General features: G+C 42.7%; 2 protein-coding genes across 2 annotated transcripts; one reads left to right on the forward strand and one right to left on the reverse strand.

Moving 5' to 3' along the window:
• Positions 1-936: 936 nt before the first annotated feature.
• GPN3 (GPN-loop GTPase 3) lies at positions 937-9,635 on the reverse strand (the record flags this gene model as incomplete). Its single annotated transcript, XM_084253381.1, has 8 exons — positions 937-999; positions 1,585-1,713; positions 2,597-2,693; positions 2,830-2,945; positions 3,518-3,642; positions 4,686-4,853; positions 7,524-7,632; positions 9,588-9,635. 8 exons carry the CDS (start codon positions 9,633-9,635, stop codon positions 937-939), a joined length of 855 nt encoding a protein of 284 aa, XP_084109507.1.
• Positions 9,634-20,964, forward strand: FAM216A (family with sequence similarity 216 member A; the record flags this gene model as incomplete). The annotated part of the gene is made up of 8 exons (XM_084253186.1): positions 9,634-9,827; positions 10,026-10,445; positions 11,724-11,764; positions 17,363-17,484; positions 18,840-18,969; positions 19,044-19,224; positions 19,762-19,844; positions 20,846-20,964. 8 exons carry the CDS (start codon positions 9,634-9,636, stop codon positions 20,962-20,964), a joined length of 1,290 nt encoding a protein of 429 aa, XP_084109312.1.
• Between the last annotated feature and the right edge of the window lie 290 nt (positions 20,965-21,254).

Here is a 21,254-nt window from a genome sequence, read left to right on the forward strand (position 1 = left end):
CCTCCCTAGCAGTGTGAAGAGATTTTTGTCCTTTTTGTTTATACTGCATAGTAAGCATCCATAAATATTTGTTGGGTAATGAGCGAACCTAAGCCACTGGTTTTAAGAATAGTTTAAGAAAACACAGGGAGAAGGGATTTGGGCTTCATTCTCTACAGCGACCCTTCCTTAAGGTTGGGAAAGTGGATCGTAGCTTTGAATCCAGATTCCACCATTTACTAGCACGGTCATTCCCGGCAATTTTACCTCACGGTGCCCATTTCCTTACTTGAAAATGGAGGTAACAGGGACTCCCTGGTGGCGCAGGGGTTAAAGACTGCGCTGTCAAGCTACCGCACAAGTTCATGCCAGCCAGAGTGTAATGAAAAGCTAGTGCTTCCCTCTGTATTTACATCTCTAACACACACATAGATATCTTACAACATAAAGTTACTTTTAATTTTTAGTGATACAACTAATACCTCTTCAGTGTAGGAAAACTGGAAGATACAAATAAAGTATGGTCTTATCTGAATTCTTCCAGGTTTTTGCCTTTGGAGACACATATGTATATTCTGTTACAGTTACTCCTGACACTCAAATGTCTTAAAAAAAAAAAAAAGAAAAAAGAAAGAAAAATCAAACCGCAAAATGAAGTTATACCGGTCTTAACTGACCACAGGTGCTAATTTAGATTATGTACAAAACCATGAGCATTCATTGCGATTTCAACTTTTAAAATCTAAATTGATGTTGTTAAAATAGAATACTAAGATTCCATTGCAGCAGCAGTTTCAGAAAACCTCAACCCTTGATTCAGGCCTGCTGCAGACAAACAGCCAAGTATTATTTTTGTTTATAAAACAAGCAGCTTCCCAGCTCTGTGTACTTCAAAGAGTGTTCTGCTGACTCAGTCATGGGTCTTCACACAGACACAGTTCCTTTTTAATACACTCTTCATTCATTCTGACGCTCTTGAAAATACTCATCAAACATGGAAGATGATTCATCTTCATGTTCCTGACATAAAGGAAACACAAAATAGAAAACCCATTTTTTTCCCCCTGGTTAGACTTTCGGGCAATATCCATTCCAGTGCTAATATCTGGCAGTGGTTCCAGGTGTTGCTCATAGGTTATGGTTAATAGTGATAAGATGTGATGGATAGAATGTTCCAGATAGAACCTCTTTTTTTTTATATATTTGCCCAAAGTTGCTGCTGGTTACCAGATAGAACCTCTTTAATTTACCACCCAGCTCATTAGAAGCTTTTCTTGAGTTGACACTCATGACCCTCGTCAACTAACTTGTCGTGACTGTCCCCTAATGACATGAGAAGGCAGTGCACATTCAATCAGAATTGACCTTCTCTTTGCATATATTCCTGCATTGTAAGTACCAAGACTCTTAACTCAATCATCCTGTCCTCGTGAAAGGTCGAGTCCACTTCATGCCAATTGGGGAGCACAGGCCAATCTCAGAGATCACCCAGGAAAGTCCAGGTTACTGTGACCAGGAAGTTAATTGAAGGAGATGCTGTGATTATGCAGAAGGCCAGTGAGGACTGGCAAACATTTGTACCAAAAGCCAAAAATCAAAAATTACCTTAGGTTCTTTGAATTCCAAGTCTTCCCCATACTGAATGGTGAAATCAATGTGCTGTAGCACGATGTTCATGCTCTCTTCATCGGACTGGTCATAAGGCAAAAACCGAACCATGCTGTAGTCATCAACCTACGAGTTAAGAGTTTCAGAAAGGTTCATTCTGAAAGTGTACAAAACTCTCAATTTCTGATTTAGAACTGAGTTTGTAATGATTTATATTCCTGATTAAAGCCATTTGTGGGGGGAGGAGGGACAGAGAACAGCACATCATGATTGATTTTTCTACTAGAACTTACTAAAATGTTGGTTAACTTATTACTTAACTAGACACTATTTCTTTTTTTTTTTTTTTAAATTAGCTGATTATGTCTGTGTCAGAACCATTCTGATATGTTCTTTTTTTTTTTTATTCTTTTTTTTTTATTTATTTATACAAGGACTGGGTACAGTCAGAAGCGCGGGAGGGTGAGAGAATTCACCAGAGCCAGAGTGGGGAGCAGAGCAGGCAGAAGGACTGAAGTACACTGCTGAGGGGAGCAGCGGGCGGCAGGAGAGGTCTGCGCGCCATGTGGGACCCTCCTCTGGTGGCCGGGGAGCAGCTAGGGATCGAACCGGCGCTGCAGAGGTGCGGGCAGCTTCGCAACCCAGTGCTCAACCGCTGCGCCACTGGGGAGGCCCAACTAGACACTATTTCACAGGTGTTTATTTGAATTCAAAGACCACTGGACATTTCAAAAGGGCCCAGGCAGTTCTGAATTCCCCAGATGGGTCAGAATAATAGATACGTCATTTAATTTATTAGCTGCCACCAACAACCACTTTTAATTAAAACTGCTGACCCCTGAAGATCAGTTTCTCACTGCCTCTTCCTAAGGAAAGCGGAATAGACAGTGCTTTCCACACTGGAGGGGGGCGGGGGCGGCGGGGGCAGACGGGGGAGGCACGCCCTGGCTGGATGCAGGTAAACACCTGACCAGGTCATTAAAAAACAAAAAACACATAAACAGCTTACCAGTCCACAAATGGCTTGAGTCAACTTTTTGAATTTTTTGCTTCTTAAGTCATTTGTAGAATCATCTAGTAAAGAATACATGTCTGGATCCAGAAACCTTTAAAAATGAGAAAGCTGGGTGAATAAATCCAGAAACTTGGATTCACACACTGACAGAACCTCCTATCTAAGTAAAATTTGGAAGGTTCGGCTCTGCAGTTGAGAATTGATGGTAACAGAAGAAGTGAACTCACTTCTCAATTTCCTTTTTAGCTTTCTTGCTCAGTAGATCCATTTTTGTCATGATGTTCACTTGTGGAATCTCTAGAGATATCATCGCACTCAGGGCTGCCAAGATGCCAGAAATAAACTGGAGGAGGAAACAGAAAAGGGAAGGTGAATCCACTTTGCCAACAAAGTTCCTTAGTCTCTGACTAAAAGGTTTCTGCTCCTCACTGGAACAAAACTGGCCTGAGTAAAAGAAATGCTAATATTAATATTAAAGAAAAGAGCCCAATAATTAGATGGTCGATTCTTGTTTTCCAAAGGTGAGGACAAGGAGAGAGGTAGAGTTAATTTACAGTAATCAGAAATCTTACTGTAGACATGATCTTTAATCCCCTTTTCCATCAAATATTCCTCAAGAGTTATTTGAGAAATAGTCTGTTTTAGATAGTTCATCAACTAGACAAAAGATGTTCTATAAAACACATCTGCCTTTTCTTGGTAAGTTGTTCCTCCACAATCTATATAATTAACCATTTTTTACTTCAGTCACAATTTACCATTTTTGAGTAAAAATACATTATCATAATATTGTAGTAAGGGCCACTAAGTAACTCTGGAGTAGTTTGTAAAGTGTCCAAAATTACAAAAAATTAAAGGAGAATGTCATCTACTTGTGCTCACAACTGAAAACAATCAACAGATTTAGCCTCCAACCTTGAATGACTCCACCATGAACTGAGAATCAACGAGAAAAACGCCACAGACTCGGAACTCCCACTGTTCCAATTGCTGCACCAGCTGTTTCATGACGGGCAGGTGAGTGTACAGTTCAATCTGACCTACGTGAAGAACATTACAGACCTGTTACAAACAGGAGATAAGTGAAAGCATCAATTTCAGGAAAAAACTTTTCCGCTAAGGAAAAAAAAAGCTGTCACTCTAGTATCCCTAGAATATACTCAGGTTTGCAAGGGGTCTTACTCCCTCTCAAAGCAGTCACAAAACCTAAGGTCCTGCTGCCATGGCAATCTTTTTTCTTCTCAAAGAGCACACATATTTATTACAGCACGAGGGACAAGCGCATAGCAGGAGAAAACATGTCCACCCAGTGACGTTTTCAGTGATATGGTGGATACTATGGACCTGGATACAGCATAAACATGTGCATCTCCCTGTGATTCTCACAGGTCCAGCCTGCTTTTTCTCCAGTGTCTCCTCCTGGAATTGCACCTGATTTTATGACCAGTTTTCATCCAAATCCACTGGGGAATAGGACGATTCTGTTTTGTTTGGCTAGGAATTGCCTGATCCTAAAAGTCTTGTGAGAAAACATGTCCTTTTACCACACAGCCCGGTGGTAGAAGGAAGGCATGAGAGAGGCTCAAGTCTAAAACCCACAATTTGGCTTAAAAAGCAGACCTAGTCGATCTCACCTCACTACAGTGCCCCCTGGTTACTGGTCTTCCTGATGCCCACTTCAAGGCCTTCAGCATGCCATGCTCTCAGCCTGAACGATTTCCTTCACCTTCACTCTATAACCCAGCTTTGAGGCCATATGATCAGAAGCCTCCCCTAACTGCCCTTCGAAATGATGGCTGTGATACGCATGTAAGACACCTGTCACAAGTGAATGTCAAATAATCATGTGGCTGATTTTTGTTTTTACTGTCTAGCATTCCCACTTGACTGTGGGAGCTAACAGCAGCCGGACTCTCCATGGTATTCCCAGTTGGCCAGGTTAGCAGTTAATTCAATGAATGAATTAGCGCCAACCAAAAAGTCTTATACCTTACTGCAGTAGGGCTCAGAGTTAGATATGGTCCGCTATCTCTCCTAAGATCATGACTGCAAGTAAACTGACACACTTAAACTGCTGGTTTACCTGGACAGTCAAAAAGGATGTAGTCGTCTTCTACATGGCCAAGGCAGTTTTCTAACCAGTCAAAATTATTGGCAAAGTACTCCATGCAAAATACCAATCCTCCATTGGGACCAAACCTCAGAGAATCGTCCTCCATCACGTCATCTACCTCAATCAGTTCCCGGATATCTGAAAAGGATAGACAAAGCCCACAACATAAAAATATCCATTCAAAAACTTTATCCTCACCAGTAATCATTAACAATTATATATGAACAACTCACATGCATGTTATTATCTCTGTACATGGTTATTCACTATAGCAGTGTCCATAGGAACTAATTCAACTATTGTACAGCCAGACAATGGAATCCTGTGCAGCCATAAAAAAGGAGAATTCATTAGGTACTGATATAATACAATCTCGCAGGTATATTGTTAAGTGTAAGGTGCAGAACTCTGTGTAAGAAAGTTATGATTTGTATTTTAAAAAGAGAAAAAGATTCACTATATACATAATAATACACAAATATGACTTTGTGTGCAGAGTTTCTATGGAAAGACACCCCCAAAATGGGCAACAGTGGCTGCTTCCAGGAAGGGGAGTCAATCTCCTGCCATTGAGCTGGGAGAGAGACATTTTCCTGCACACTTACAATTCGGTACCTTTTGCATTTTGAACCATGTAAATATACATTATCTATTCTAAAGCAAATTAAAGCAACCCAAACTAAGAAAAAAAAATCTATTTCTAAACAGGATGACCCTAGGAAAGCTACGTAAGCTCTCTGAAACTCACTTTCCTTAGTTAAGGAATTGGGGTGGCAGGGAAGCCACATATTGTGGGGGAGAAGGATAAGGACTACACGAGATAACACAACTAATCACCTATAGTGGAGGCTGAAGACATTCCGGTCTCTTTTACTACTACTTTTTTGAAATCAGTATTTATAACATCACTGTAGGCTTTTATGTTTGCGTTCAAACTTATATCTTCCTACATCTTTTTTCAAGGATAAACTGCTGACCCAAGTGGGGCCAATAAAATGAATCTTCTGATGACTCAAGGGTACTAATCAGTGAGTAAGACATTTAGACCAGAAGTGATGTGATCATGGGGGTGGGGAGGTGGTGGTGTGTCACTTGCATCCAGAGCAGAGCAAAGTCTGCAAGAGAGAGAAAAAGACAGACAGACAGAAAGCCAGCCTTTTTACCTGTTGAGTTTTCGTGTTTGGGGTTCTAGTCTCTCATAAAACCTTGTTCTTAGGGTATCCCTGGTGGCCTAGAGGTTAAATCTCAGTGCTATCACCACTACTACAGCCTGACGTTCAATCCCTGGCCAGGTAGCTGACCCACATGGCGGAGCAGACCTCTCCTGTCTCTCCCGCTGTTCCCCTCAGCAGTGTGTTTCAGTTCTGCTCCCCACTGTCTCTGGTGAATCCTCTCACCTTCCTGTGACTCTGGCCTGTACCCCAGCTCTTGTATAAATGAAAAATAAATCTTCAAAAAAAAAAAAAAGCACTTCCATATTCCTATCACCAGTGTGAGCTGGTGCCTTCCACCTTGCCTTCCTGTTACAATGGAAGAAACACCCCACGCTTGGCAAAGACACACCCTCCACACCTATTAGGGAGCCCCTCTCCTTTTTCATTCTTGGGATTACTCCTACAGTTACTTCCACTCTCCGGGACCTTCAGTTTCTCTCTTTTTACTGGACCATTCACTTGAGTATACATTCATAACGGGAATTACCATCTTTAATCTTGAAACAGAACCCCCCTTGGTACTCCCCCCACCAGTAAACATCCCATTGCCCTGATTCTTTTCTAGAAAAACTTCCTCAGCCCGTTGTCTCCTGTCAGCACCCCCATGTACCACCTCCAATTCATTCTTCAACTCTCTGCAACCCACTTCACTCCCTACGGCTCCACTGAATCACTAGTCAGTTACCATCAATTCCAAGGACCCAAATCTAACAGTCACTTCTCTGTGCTCATGTCCCACAACTTCACACCTGTATCTAACTTGCCCAACCACTGGCTCTTCCTTAAAACATTCGTCCTGTTGTCAATCTTTCTCCACAATCCATATTATATATCTAGTGCTTATTTCAAGCTATGATGTGTGTTTATAGCTTGGAAGGCAGGAGACAGGAAGGAAGGCAGGGAGGGTGTGTCTTGATCTGTTATAACCCAGGTGTCTAGCATAAAATAGGTGTTCCAGACATTTGAATGGATAAACTAATATAATATTAAAACCCAAACACTTATGGAATGATCAGCAGTATTCCCAATTCACCATAGCAGGACTAAGTCAGCAAGAAAGGCAGAAGGGAAGGTGGTGATGGAGGAAGGAGACTCCTCAGCCTTAATTTTTGCATTAATGTCTAAGAAAGGAAACTGTCGCACATGACACAACATGAGTGGATGTCTCATGTCACTCAGCCTCATGCTGTTTACCATTGAAGCAGGGGACCAGTCTGTTTTTCAGCTTTTTTTTTTTTTTTAAAGATTTATTTATCCATGCATACAAGAGCTGAGGTACAGGCCAGAGATGCAGAGGGTTTGAGGATTCACCAGAGACAGTGGGGAACAGAACAGGCAGACTGACTGAAATATACTGCTGAGGGGAGCAGCGGGCGAGACAGGAGAGGTCTGCCTCTCCATTGGGTCTCTCCCTGGCTGGCCAGGGATCGAACTCGTGCTATAGAGGCCGCAGACTGCTTCACAGTGCAGTGCCCAACTCCTTGAGCCACCAGGGAGGCCCTGTTTTTCAGCTTTCAGGCTGAGCAGTCAGCACTCACTGCCTACCCAACTCCTCATGTTTCTGAAGGAGGGGCAGGCTCTGCTCTGTACTCACCAGCCATCACAGGGTAGTTGAAGTGCTCTGCTGCTGGATCCAGGTTGACCACCTGGACAGAGCGGTTGAGGGCTTCACAATGCTGGACCATGGTGGCGCAGTAGGTGCTCTGCAATGTGACAAGGCAGGAGGGGTCAGAGCCACAGGCTGCAATCCCTGCACCTCCAGGACTCAGCACACAGCATTTTAAATGACAAGTCACCTACATATCTTCTCAAATAGTCTACAGGCTCTGGGTAGATAGGAGCTATGTCTTAGTCACATGGGTATTTCCTGCACCCACAATCAGTCAAGCCTGGGAACAATGTGTTTGTTAATTTAAGATCTGAGGCCACACAACATCTTCAAAGAAATTCTAGTGTTTCCCACACTTCTGTTGTTTGAGCAATACTGTCACCATATCTACTATATTTGCATGTTGCAAACATCATTCCCTTAATTTACAAGCAAGAATGACTGGCTCAGCAGGGCAGGTGGCTGTGCCAAGAGACTCCAGGAGCAGGGGCAGGGACAAGCCACTCTCTGCCTGCCCACAATGAGAGAAATGAAAAGAAAAAATATATGTTTACAAGAAAAAACTGCATCTCTATTTTTTTTAAAGATTTATTTATTTGGGCCTCCCTGGTGGCGCAGCGGTTGAGTGCTGGGTTGCGAAGCTGCCTGCAGCCTCTGCAGCGCCGGTTCGATCCCCGGCTGCTCCCCGGCCACCGGAGGAGGGTCCCGCATGGCGCGCAGACCTCTCCTGCCGCCCGCTGCTCCCCTCAGCAGTATACTTCGGTCCTTCTGCCTGTTCTGCTCCCCGCTCTGGCTCTGGTGAATTCTCTCACTCTCCCGCGCTTCTGACTGTACCCAGTGCTTGTATAAATAAATAAAATAAATAAATAAAAATAAAAATCTTTAAAAAAAAGATTTATTCATTTATTTATACAAGCATTGGGTACAGTCAGAAGCGCGGGAGGGTGAGAGATTTCACCAGAGCCAGAGCGAGGGGCAGAACAGGCAGACTGACCAAGAAACACACTGCTGAGGGCAGCAGCGGGCGGCAGGAGAGGTCTGCGCGCCATGTGGGACCCTCCTTCGGTGGCCGGGGAGCAGCCGGGGATGGAACCTGCGCTGCAGAGGCTGAGGGCAGCTTCGCAACCCAGCGCTCAACCGCTACGCCACCGGGGAGGCCCTGCATCTCTATTATAAACAACAACAACAAAAAGTTATATTTATCATAATCTGTAGGTGACCATAAACCTAAACGCTTCAAAACTCTTTCGGCACCAGCTGAATACAACTGCCTGCCAAAAGTTTGATTCTAAAGGATCTGCTCTCTGAAAAGACTCGGGGCATTAAAGAAGTGTTGCGGATATACTAGCACCAATGCAAACGGAAGGAAAACTGAAAAGGTAGCAACTTGCTACATATGATTCAGGGTTCATTAATGCCAGGCCCCTATAGCCACTGAAATCGCCAGGAGGAAGGATAGAAGTATGTCAGAAAACATAAGGTAGCAAATACAGACGAGGATGTAAAGGGCTGTACACCCTCAAACCTACACGTTATAAGTCGATATTTCTTCAAAAACTAAGTAAGAATTTGTACATTAAAATAAGAAAAAAAAACCAAACAAATAAAATCGCCTCCAATCCCAGAAACCCACGTCTCAAGCGCTGAGAAGCAGTGATGCAGGGACCCTCCTGTAAGTTCTTGGGAGCGAGACAGGGCTGGATCCCGGATTCAAATTCCGGCCGTCACTCATCAGTTGAGTGACCTCGGGCAAGGGACTTAACCTTTCGGGGTTCCGTCCCCCCTTCCGCGCGAGCTGAGAGCAAGACGACAGCTGCGGCAAGAAGCGGAGGCCCTCCGCGCAGGACGCGGGGCGCAAGCGCACCGCGAACGTTAGCCACGATCATGACTTTTCTTTCAAAGTAACAGAAAGGACGCCGGGCCCGCACGCAGAAGGGCGCTGCCCAGAATCTCAGGGGCCCGGTGCACGCACCCGCCGGGGCCCCCCTAAGCCCCGCGCCCCCCGCCGCTCCCGAACTCCGACGTTTTCTCCCCCCGCCACACTCTCACCTTCCCGCTGCCCGCGGGTCCCATGACCAGCTGCGCGTACCGAGGCATGTCGACCCCTCGGGCGCCCGCATCGGCGGGGCGCGCCGAACCGCTCCGAGTCAGCCCGCCACGCTGCCCCCCGCGCGACGCCCGCGGAGTTCCGGTAACAGGGCGCGCGAGCCAATCGCAACGCAAATTCCCCTTTCGCGTCGCGTTCGGCCACACCCCTGGCTACGGAGCGTCCCGCGGGCCAAATCCCGTGTGAACCGCGTCCTGCGGAAACGCGGCGGAGGGAGGCCGGAGTGTTTGCGCGCGCGCAGAAGTAGTGGGCGGTTCAGCGCTTGCGGCTCTAGCGACGCCGCGTTACCTTGGTGATAACGGCTCACGGCCCACTCGGCTTCCCTGCGCCGGGCGCCTTTTGGGCCTGGGCCGGCGGACCGTTTAACCTGCGGTTGACAGTCGCGGTGCACAGCGGGCGCACCTTCGCCGAGGGCCCGGGTGCCGCGCGGGGGGCAGCGTCTTTCCCGCCCGCGACGCCTCGCCTCCGCGAAAAGACAAACGTGCCGGGGCGCTCGCGCCCCCGCCCCCCAGTCGAACCCCGGGATCGCGGCTCTGCCCGCCCCGCTCTCCCGAAGCCGTTCGGGCCGTGTCCGGGCCGTCTCGGAGGGGCTGGAACCCGGCGGCGGCCGCTGCGGCCGCGGTCCCGCCGCCTGACGCGCGCGCGCTCACGCGGGGAGCCGGCCGGCTGCTGCCCGCTCAGCTCGCGGGCGGGCGGGCGTCCTGTGAGGCGATGCCCGGCCGGGGCCCGGGCCCCGACTGGACGGAGGGCCGCCCTTCCGCAGAGCCGGCCGCCCAGGCCGCGGGCGAGGGCGGCGGCGGGTGAGGCGGCGGGGCCCTGGGGCTAGGGGTCGGGCGGCCGGCCCCGGGCGCGGTCCCCCGCGGGTGGGAGCTGGTCGCGCCGCGGCCGCCCGCCGCCCTGAAGTGAGACGAGGGGAGGCCCGTGCGGTGGCGGGCGGGGAAGTGCGGCGGCCGCGGGAGGCTGAGGGGCGGGGGTGCCGTGGCGGACCGAGCGCGGCGAGGTGCCCCGCGGGGGCGCTGCGCGAGCCGCTGCGGAGACTGGTCGGGCGAGGGGCGCCGCTCCCGGGGCGCCGAGGGAGGCCCGAGGGCCGCGGCTGCTCGCAGGCCTTCCCAGCCGTCGGTCGGCTCCCTGCGCGCGAGTCCAGCCTCCTCTGTGCCCGCGGGCGGCAGAGCCGCCTGACACGGATGACTGTGGATGTTAAGACGCCTTGATCGCGACGTCTTCTTCACACACAAACACCTTCATAAACCCATTCCATTTGGAGCAGGTTTTATGTTACGTCCTGGGTGCTCAGACCCTTACTCTGAAGTCCTGGAGTCGTACCTCCGCGCCCTTACTGTAGCTACTCCCTGAAAGTGAGTTCTGCGAGGTGCTCCCTCTCCAGATTGAGCTCACAATCCTGGCTCCTGCAGCACCCAGGGCCACCTTTTATTATTATTATTACTGTTACTATTATTCATAAATTTTACCTGGGGGATTGAAAACTTCTTAAGATGGGATGGAGTGTTTGTTTCTTTACATCCTGATGGCTGACAAAGAGCAAGATCCTCAGGATCTTGATTGGAGATGGTTGAGTTCTTGGTCTTTGAATAAACTGCAGGAAAAGGGGAGAAGGATGTTTCATTTTAATTTGAGAAGAGAAAAAACGGCCTCGTACAAAATTAGAAACATTCCAGACCGACTTATCAGTTCCAGCACCTAACTTATATCCAATAAAGAACAAGATAGTCTTTCCCATGCCCAAATTACTTTATTAAAAGTGAAGAGCGCAAGAAATTATGGACAGCACGGGAGCCCAAACTACTTTATGAAGTTGATAGTGGAAATTTGATTAGGAGGCTATGAAAGTAAGACCAAAAATGACTTAAAGAAAATACTTGCTAGTATGGTACAAAATTTCATGAAAAAGTCTGGAGTCATTAGCATATAACCAGAATGAAGAAAATTTGCACGATATTCTGTCTCATGGAAACATGAAAAGTAAAAAGCATATGCAGTTCTGTCCTTTTAAATTTAAAATACTTCTTTACTGCTTATAAAACTGTCTGTTACATATTATTTACGTATTTTTTTAACAGATTACTTGGACATTCTTATTACCAGAATTATAAAGGTACTGGTAAGTAGAGCTTATAAGGCAGATAATATGTATAAATGACATGCTCAGAGAAGCCAATTTTGCTACAACTACTTACACAATAGAGTTTTAAAAATAGACTTGATTAGCATCCTGGGTGAACTTAAAATTCTTGTAAAATTCCAAAGAACAATCCAGCAGGTTCTTTCTCTCCTGATAATTTGTCTCACGTCTAGTATTTTAAAGAGTATTTCAGAATAGCAATGATCTGAAAAGAATTGTGTTTATAACTGATGATGGTTGAAAAGCACAGAGCACAGTCTGGGGTTTATACACAGATTGAAAAAAAAAAATTCTGAATTGAATAGCTTCAAAGAACATAAAATATTTCTTAGTGCTGATATTTTCCTCTCACTTGAAATAAAGAGTAGAATTGCTGGACTAAATGAATAAGACACCCCCCCCAGGGGTGTCTCACTAATAGTTTTTGGGGTGGGAGGAGCAAATTCAATGATATATAAATCTGGAAATTTTCTTGGAAAATTTCTACTTCTTACAGTTACCTAGGAAACACACATATCTCTGTGTATATACATGTATAAATATACATATCAATAATGGGGTTATTTTAAAATGCATATTGCATTGTGGGGTCATTTAGATTCCTCACCAAAATTCTTACTGAATTTTAAATGTAGAAAGAAAACAGAAAACAAAATTACTATAATTAATACTTTGTAGATATGGAGGGAAATAATAAATTCCAACAATTAACAGTATATGAGGTAGACTGATTCAATTATATAAAAGCAAAATTTATAAACTATCAAAATCAAATTGAAAAGATGTAAAGGACTCTACCCATACAAAACCAGCATACATATACGCTTAGTATAAACTCTGAAAGGTGATATGTCAAAATGTTTAAAAATAATTACTACTGGATGGTAGGATTCAATTAAAAATTTTTTTTTACAGTTACTGTACTTTACAAATCTGTAGTGAATGTGTATGGCTGTTGATAATGGGGGTGAAAGAGGGGCATCGGGCCAGTAAGGTCTCATTTTGTTTTTTAATACAAAGACTAGAGTCGACTCCTGACAGAGTATCTAGGTATTATTTTGAATCTGATTTACCACAAATAAAATTTGAAGCCTCCAAGACAATGAGTAAAAACCATTTTCAACAACTGACTTACTATTCACCCTAACAATAAGCTAGATTTCCATAATAATATACTATCAGTTCATCAAAATTAGTAACTTCCTTTATTAAAATTTTTTCTTATATCGTGGTAGTCCCCATAGTCCTCTCGCCACCGTATCACCTGTGAACCATCAATCACCATATTCCCTTGTGTTCATCCCTTCCCTGTTTTGCCCTCCCTCCCGCCCCCAAAATTAATAACTTTAAAATTTTTTGATTTACAGATTTAACAGAAAAATGAGAATAGTACATATTTCATTGTGATTCCTTCAAATGTTAACACTGTCTATATTATGTCTTGTAGACAAGATGCCCATTTAGTCCTACATACTTCCAACTATGTATTTGCTTTAAAAAATTATCTTAACCACATTTACATTTCTCACAAAATGTCAAAATCAGGAAATTTGAAAGAATAACCTACAGATTTTATTGAGATCTTGTCTGTTGTTCCAATAAAAACCCTTTATAGCAAAACAAAAAATAAATTCAAGCTTGTTCATGGTATTCAGTTCTCATGTTTCTTAGTTTCCTTAGCTGGAACATTTCTGAGTCTTTGTATTTCATGACATTGGCATTTTTGAAAACCGGAGGCCAATCATTTGGGGTTGAGGTTTCCTCCTCATGAGATTCAGGTTTTGCGACTGGAACAGGGATCCCACAGAAGTGCTAAATCCATCTTAGTTCATCTTATAAGGAGACAGCTGCTGTGGATTAGTCCCTTCCAATATTAATTTTGATCATTTAGTTCCGGTGATGTCTGCCAGCTGTAAAGTTTCTGCTTTAGCGTTTGTAGATGTATATTATGGGAATAGATGAGACTATGTATATATCCTGTTACTCCTCAAACTTTCATCCATTCGTTTGTCTTTCATTTTTAACTAAATCAGTTATTACGATGATGGCTAGAAATAGTGATTTTTCTAATTCCATCATTCATTTTGCATTCTCAAAGTTGGCCTCCTATTATAAAGAGCATTCTTCTCTCTGCCAGTTACTTACATATTTGTATCAGTGTGAACTCATGAATTCTTATTTTGTTCAGTCACTCGAGTCCTTGAATACCATTACTTCGTTGAGACTCAGATTATCACAAATTTGGTCAGTGGAAACCCTTTAGAGATGATTCCTGTGCCCTTTTAATTTGTCCCCATTTTCCCTTGAGCACTCTTACTTTTGCTACAAACTGTTGTTTATTGGGGTATGAATATATTTATTAGGACTCTCATAAGACACATTAGCTCTGTTCTTCTGATGTGATAGAGAAGTCATACATCTAACCCACATGACAGGAAGCAGAATAAGGGCTCTTAGGGCTAGTACCACTGAGGAAACCTCCCTTCACCAAAGAGAGGCTATTTCCTTGGGTTCCATCATCTCTACTGTAGCATCCAGTCAGTTCTCCATGATTTTCCCAGAATCCTTCATTCCAGCACCAACTGACCTTTGCGACTCCAGATTCTTTCAAGATGTAGATAAACTGCCCCATGGCCCATTTGCCCAGGTCACCTTTGGGCAATCTCTTTGGTATTGTTACCCCTCCCCCAAACAGAATATCACATTACTAACAGTAAAAAGTAGGGGGACATTAGTGACACTTGGACATACACCCAGTAGCCTTCCCCATGACACGCAACTCCCTCAGTTGTATAGATACGTAGGAGATGATTCTGTCTGCCAGGCACAAGGGATGCAGTGGGTGGTGTTCACTTCCATGCCCTGCACACACACAGTGGGAAGTTAGGGCCTGAAAGCTAGAACCAGAGCTTGCTCCTGGCACTTTCTGCTTTAAATGGTGTTACCACTCTGTTCCCACCTGTTCTGGGCATTGGTTCACTTTTTGAAAGGGAAGATAGTATGGTAGAGAGGGCAGAGTGGTGTGGGAGAGAGGTCTGAAAACAAGACAAACACAATATAAAATATGCAAATACCAGGTTCACTGCTGTAAAAATGTAAGTAGCTGAAAATAGTCCATGCTAACAGAGACAATGAGACACAACCTCAGGACGAGGAGTCAGAGGAGCAGAGCAGAGGCCCTCCGTTTAGAGGATGCCTTTCAGTGGACTGCTGAAAGGATTGGATCATCTGCTTCAGCTGTGAGCCTCCTTTGAATGCGACACAACAGGCTTGCTCCAGGCCTCCTTGGAGCACACAAACATGTAGGGCACTTCCTTGTCTTCCCCCAGCAGTGGGAAGGCAGGAGGATCTCTGGGGGCTCAGCAGCGTCTGCAGCCATCATAATGAACTCAGAGATGTCTCATGAGAGTTTGGGTGGCCTCACTGGTTCCTTTCTGAAGCTGCTTAGAGTTAACATGGTTGCTGAACAAGGTCCATTAGTTTCTTTGTGAGGTGTCCATCTGAGAGGGGAAGGCCTTTGGATTGATATCAACCTCAGTCATGGTGTTTCCACTCCTCAAAGAGCCCAGCCAGTGTCTTGGTACAAATCGTTGTACTATCCCTGTCCTTAGCCTTGGAGGTGACTTTCTCCAAGTAGCCTGTGGTAAGTAGCATGGTCCCCAAAGATATCTGCACCTTAATCATTGGAACCTGCAAATATGTTTTGTTGTATGGCAAAAGGGCCTTGGCAGATATTACATTATGGCCCTTAAAATAGAGATAGTATATTGACTTTTCTGGGTGAGCCAACCTGATCACATGAACACTTAAAGCATTTTCTCTGGCTAAAGCTAGAAAGATACAGACAATAAGGAAATTAACAAATGTGAACTGTGAATAGACCTTAATACCTCATTATTGACTTGGAGAAGATGAAGAGCTATAGGAAGCTGTGACTACATTGCTGTATCTGCAAGGAATTAAACTCTGCCAACATGAATGAGCCAGGAATCAGCTTCTCCTCCACAATCTCCAGAAAAGAGGCTAAGCAAACCAACACCTTGATTTTGGCTTTGTGAGATTCTAAGCAGAGAAGCCAGCTGTCTCATAGAACAATGAGATAAAAAGTGGGCATTGGTTTACGCCACTAAAGTTGTTTTACCTTTTCTTTCTTTCTTTTTTTTTTTTTTTTAAGTGGAGAATAGTATAGTACTTAAAAGCCAAGATCTGGATCTTTTTTGTGCTCATTAGTAATGAATTACTGCTTTGGGTTTCTCACAGAGGACAGAGCAGGAAATGAAATGTATGAGCGTATTTACATTTGAGCACACACATACATACCCACAAATCTATAGCCACTTCTCTAGATCTTCCTAATATGTATATTAAAACTTACCGAGTTCACACTGATAATTCCATGATCAATGAGCCATGATTGAACAGGGTTCATACCTGCTCTCTTATCTCCTGCTTTCCTGGTGACCTGGGATGGAGGACTGCCTTCCCACTGACTCGCTGTAAACCTGCCCCCTCCTGTTTCTGGGATTTGTAAATAATCTCGTGATTTGGTTTCCTTTGTGAGGCTACATCGGATAATGAGGGCGCCACCTGCCAACCCCAATGGGTGGCTCACACCTCCTTGCTCAGCAGACATAATCTGCATATTTTTAATTTATACATCAGTTTAGGCCCACAATTGTATGTATATACTGTATTTTGTTTATCCATTCATCTATCAGTTCTTTTAGGTATATACCCAGAAGTAGAATTGCTGGATCATATGGAGATTCTGTGTTTCATTTTTTGAAGAACCACAAGTTTCCACTGTCAATTTATATCAAAATCAAGAAAATGCAAACTATAGCAGTAGAAAGCGCATCAGTGGTTTTTTTTTTTGGGGGGGGGGTAAGGGGAGAGGAAGAGAATGCCACAAAGAAGCATTTCCTGATTAAAATTTGCCAGATGTTTTTCCTCAAGCTGCTAATGAAGTTTATATCCCAAATTAAGTTAACTGGTCTCAATGTCTAAAACTGAAAACTAGTTTCCATTCTTCTGGGACTATGCCTCAACCTTGATTTTTATTATAAGGTTATTCCTTTAATCTACCCACAACAGTATTTAAAACTGAAATTATGTAAAATATATTTTAATAAATTTCTGCAAAGTCCCTCCCTCTTACATTGACTCTTAAAGGGATAAATTTTGTGTTTTTCTTGAGTCTAAATCAGAATAGAATTTAATAGTAATAGAAAAAAATTACTATAAATCCTTAAAGTATAAATCTGCATGTATATTCTTGTTTAGTAGGGTCTGACATACAATAAACTAAAATAGTAAGTTACTGTCAACAGTTTGCATCTCAGAAAAAAAGTTTGCATCTCAATTGAGTTAAAAATAATGTAGTCCATATGTAACGATACATATATAGAGAGTAAATATGGATATCTTAAATTTTTATAATCTAAAATCAAATGGCCTATCATACAGTTTAACGCCTACTGATCCAGGATAATTACTGACATCTAAGAACATAGATCTTAATAATTAGTCAGCTGATCTTTCCTCATGACATTCACATCATAATGTCCTTGCCTACAGATAGAATCAAAGATGAACACAAAGTGAACTCTCATATTGCCAAGTTGCAAGAGTTATGGAAAACTCCTCAAATTCAAACAATTCACATCCCTAAATCAATGACGGACATGTCCTTTCTAGAGGTATGGTAATCAACTGCCAATACTTTATTTAAATACCATCTTTGCATTCAAGTATGAATTTTTATCTTGAAATTCATTCAAGTATGAATTTAAATCAGGATAAGGCACTGCAGAAGACAAGGTACACTAGCAGTTGTCTAGGAGTCCATAAATAACTACTGGGTAAACACATGAATGAATGTAAGGGTATTACTATAGAGTCCTCTAACATAAGGTCTCTCAGGGTCTTGCATGGTACTTCAAATTTAATGTATCTTTACTAGGAATCTCAATACCCTAAGCACAAAATGTTTGAGAAGAGTTCCATTCTAGACATGGAAGCCCAGCCCAAACATTTTACACAAGGATTACAAAAGTAGAAGCAAGTAGATTTTACAACTGTTGACCTGCATTACCTATTAAAGATTATAGCTGCCAGAAGTATCCTCTCTAGTACAAAGCAAATTAAGGTTACTAAAGATTTGTGCAATCTGGTAAATTTTTCTTTTCTTTTTCGCATAGAAAAATTGGGGTGTAGGCCAGAGATGCAGGGGTGAGAGGATTCACCAGAGACAGAGTAGGGAGCAGGACAGATGGATTTACTGAAATACACTGCTGAGGGGAGCACCAAGAGAGACAGGAGAGGTCTGTTGTGTCATGTGTGGGCCAGCTCCCTGGCTGGGGATGGAACTCAGGCCATAGTGGTGATAGTACTGAGATTTAACCCTTAGGCCACCAGGGAGGTCCACATTGTAGTTAATTTTTCTAATCAACATTGAATTTTCTCTGTACTTACTATCTATTTAGTTAAGTCCTGTGTGTGTATACATATGCATATATAGTGGAGTCTTGCATCATAGGTGAGCATTAACTTTTAAATTTAAAGCCAGCAAGTAGTGAAAACATTAGTTAAAATTGTATCAGCGACCAACAGACTATCCTTCAGTCTGTCCAACATAGACAGTTACTTTACTGGTGCCAGAAGACTTTTTTTTTTTAACACTAAGCATATTTGGGTGCTTTTAGGTACCATGTTATGCCTCGAAAGTCATATTCAGAAGGCAAAATACTGCCTGAGTGGCATATGGGGAACTAAGACTTGCTTACAGAATAGCAGAGTCACTCATTCCTTAATCTAGGGCAGGGGTTCTCAACCTTCATCGAGTATGTGAATCACTGGGGTGACAATGACATGCAGTCAGTTACCTGCACTGTTTAAATGGCCATTTCTTTCTTTTTGGCCATATTAATAGAGTTGAATTTGCCTAAGTAAAATATACAGATTGTACAACCCCCCTGAACGCTTGTCCTTTCAGATAAGGAATACTGCCAGTCTCTTCTGCAGTGCAGCCTATAAATCTTGCTCTGTCTTTTAGCATCCAGACCTCACCACAGGCCAGAAGCATTATCTGTGCAGCTTTGCTAAGATCTATAATGCGAACTATCTGAGGATGTTAATGAAGAGACAGTACATGCACGTGATCCAGCACAGCTCACAAAAGCCAGGCAGGTGCACCTGCAGTTAGATTCTCACTAGTTCTCACAAGAGAGTCTTCTAACAGAGGTGATTTGTATGACAGGTGTCCTCACTCACAGGAGCCGTCTCAGCTCTCGTTACTCACAGAAGCAGCATTATCCCTGTACTACATGGCGACATCAACTGGAGAGAGAGGACTCTGAGCCTTCTAATATGGCAGCTGCATCAGCACCTGAAATGATCAGACAACATTCCCTTTGGAGTCCAGTGAGAAACAAAGAAAGGTCTGTTTCTTATTGTTTAAAAGGAGGCAATATACCCCAATTTAATTTGCAAGGTAGCTAAGTGATACTAATGCTTGCTTTCCCTAATATATTCACTTTGCTAAATTCAGAATAGGTTGGCCAAAAAGTACCAAAGAATGTTATAGTCTCTTTACTGAACTGACTGGGATATGCCACATCTTTTAGAACATATTTTGTAAAATTGTTAAAATTTTTCCATCAACTAGAGATACGAAAGACTACCTTTTCCCAAATTCAAAATATAAACATTTCTAAAAGGAAGAAGCATGTATTTGCTTCTACACAAGGGAATGCTTTAAAACAAAAAAGGAAAAAAAAAGACTAAGAAGGCTGGTTGTTCAACCTGCACTACATTTTGCATTTTAGGGTTAATAAGTCACAAGAGAATTCAGGGGCTGAAAGGGTCTCTTTTGATGGCAGCTTAGTAAAAAGAATTTGTATGGTCTTCCACATTCATTAGGCAGCTGCTCACTTTGCTAACTCCAATTAAGATACGTCTTTTTTTTTTTTTTATAGTTTAAAAACTGGACATGCATCTAAGACAAGATGTAAGTCACTGAAGATTTTTAGAAAATCAGACAGAATGTTCATGCAATCAGGTAAATGTGGAATTTTTTACATGTGCATTTTTAAAGATCTTAGGCTTAAAAAATATTAAGCCAACCAGGTTCATTTTCATTACATGACATTAGTTTGTGATTTGCCTTTATTGTTCCAAATAAAACTAAACATGAAATATAGTTTCTGCTTTCATGTAGAAGAACACACTACTCAGAGGAGTAAGATTCAAGGTATTCCTAATTCTGAATAAAGATACTTATAAAAGGAAGGTCAGAAACTCAACAATGAATCCAGAGCCACAAAAGTGACTTTTCAAGCAAACTGGGTGATAGCAAAATTTTAGAGTAACTCAGAAAATTCAATCTTGGGATCAGCATAAAGGATGTTTTTATAAGTGTAGAATTTCACAAAATAAAAAAGGCAAGAGAAAGAGACTAAATGCTCAGAATTATTTCTCAGAACTGACAAAAGCAATAAAGATTAAGTGGAAGTGAAACGATTTCCTAGTGAGTAGGGCAGTTAGGCCTTCTGAAGCCACATCCCATTGCTCTGACAGCACCACTCAGCTCTGCTGTAAATACTGCATTGTGCCTATCAAAGAAATGAGGGCCATGATAGGGGAGAAGATAAGTCCGATTCCACAAAGCTGGAGAAAAGCACATGTAGGCGGAAGTCCGTGCAGTCCCCAGGAGGAAAGAAACATGAGAAGGAACTAAAGGCAAGTGGGGAATGCTGAAACTGTAACTGACCACTAACGTCCCCCTAACCAAAATATTTTGGAATGCAAAGGTAAAATATAATTTACCATACAGTTACTTGCTTAGAATATAGTACTCAGTTCTATATTGTTTAAAAAGAGATAGGGAGGAGGGAGAGTTGAGTAAGTTTTGGAAATTGCAGGCAATAATATGCTTTGTTTTTGCTAAAGGCTTATTAATGAGGTAGGTCATTTTGAAGGTTCCAACATACAAACCTCAATTTTCAGGATGAAATACAACTTTTAAAAACAGTCCTTAATAAATTCTTATTTTTCCTTTAGTTTCTACAAATGATTCTGAGCCATACATGAATGAAGAAAAAAAGGAGGACAATTTACTAAATAAGTCTATGCAATCAATGTCAATTGAAGAAAATGGAGAACATCTAATGTTAACTTGACAGTCTTATTTTGTGTATTAATGATGTGCCAAAGGTGGGGGGAAGGGGCTGTGAATTGTATCCTCTCTCCACATTTAGGATAGTACTGTTTTCATTAAGTCGCTAAGTAATTTTGGTTTGTTCAGAAACTTTTACAATAGAGTAGTAGGTTTGATGTAGTAGGTTTGATGTACCATATTTGTGTAATAAAATTTGTGTGTTTTATTTCTAGTAGATACAATTAAAATTTTTGTCACTTAAAATTGAATTATTTTTAAGTCTGACAAATACATCATATAATTCTTTCCTGT

This window comes from Talpa europaea (genome assembly GCF_964194135.1).
Source record: "Talpa europaea genome assembly, chromosome: 14".
NCBI classification, from domain to species: domain Eukaryota; kingdom Metazoa; phylum Chordata; class Mammalia; order Eulipotyphla; family Talpidae; genus Talpa; species Talpa europaea.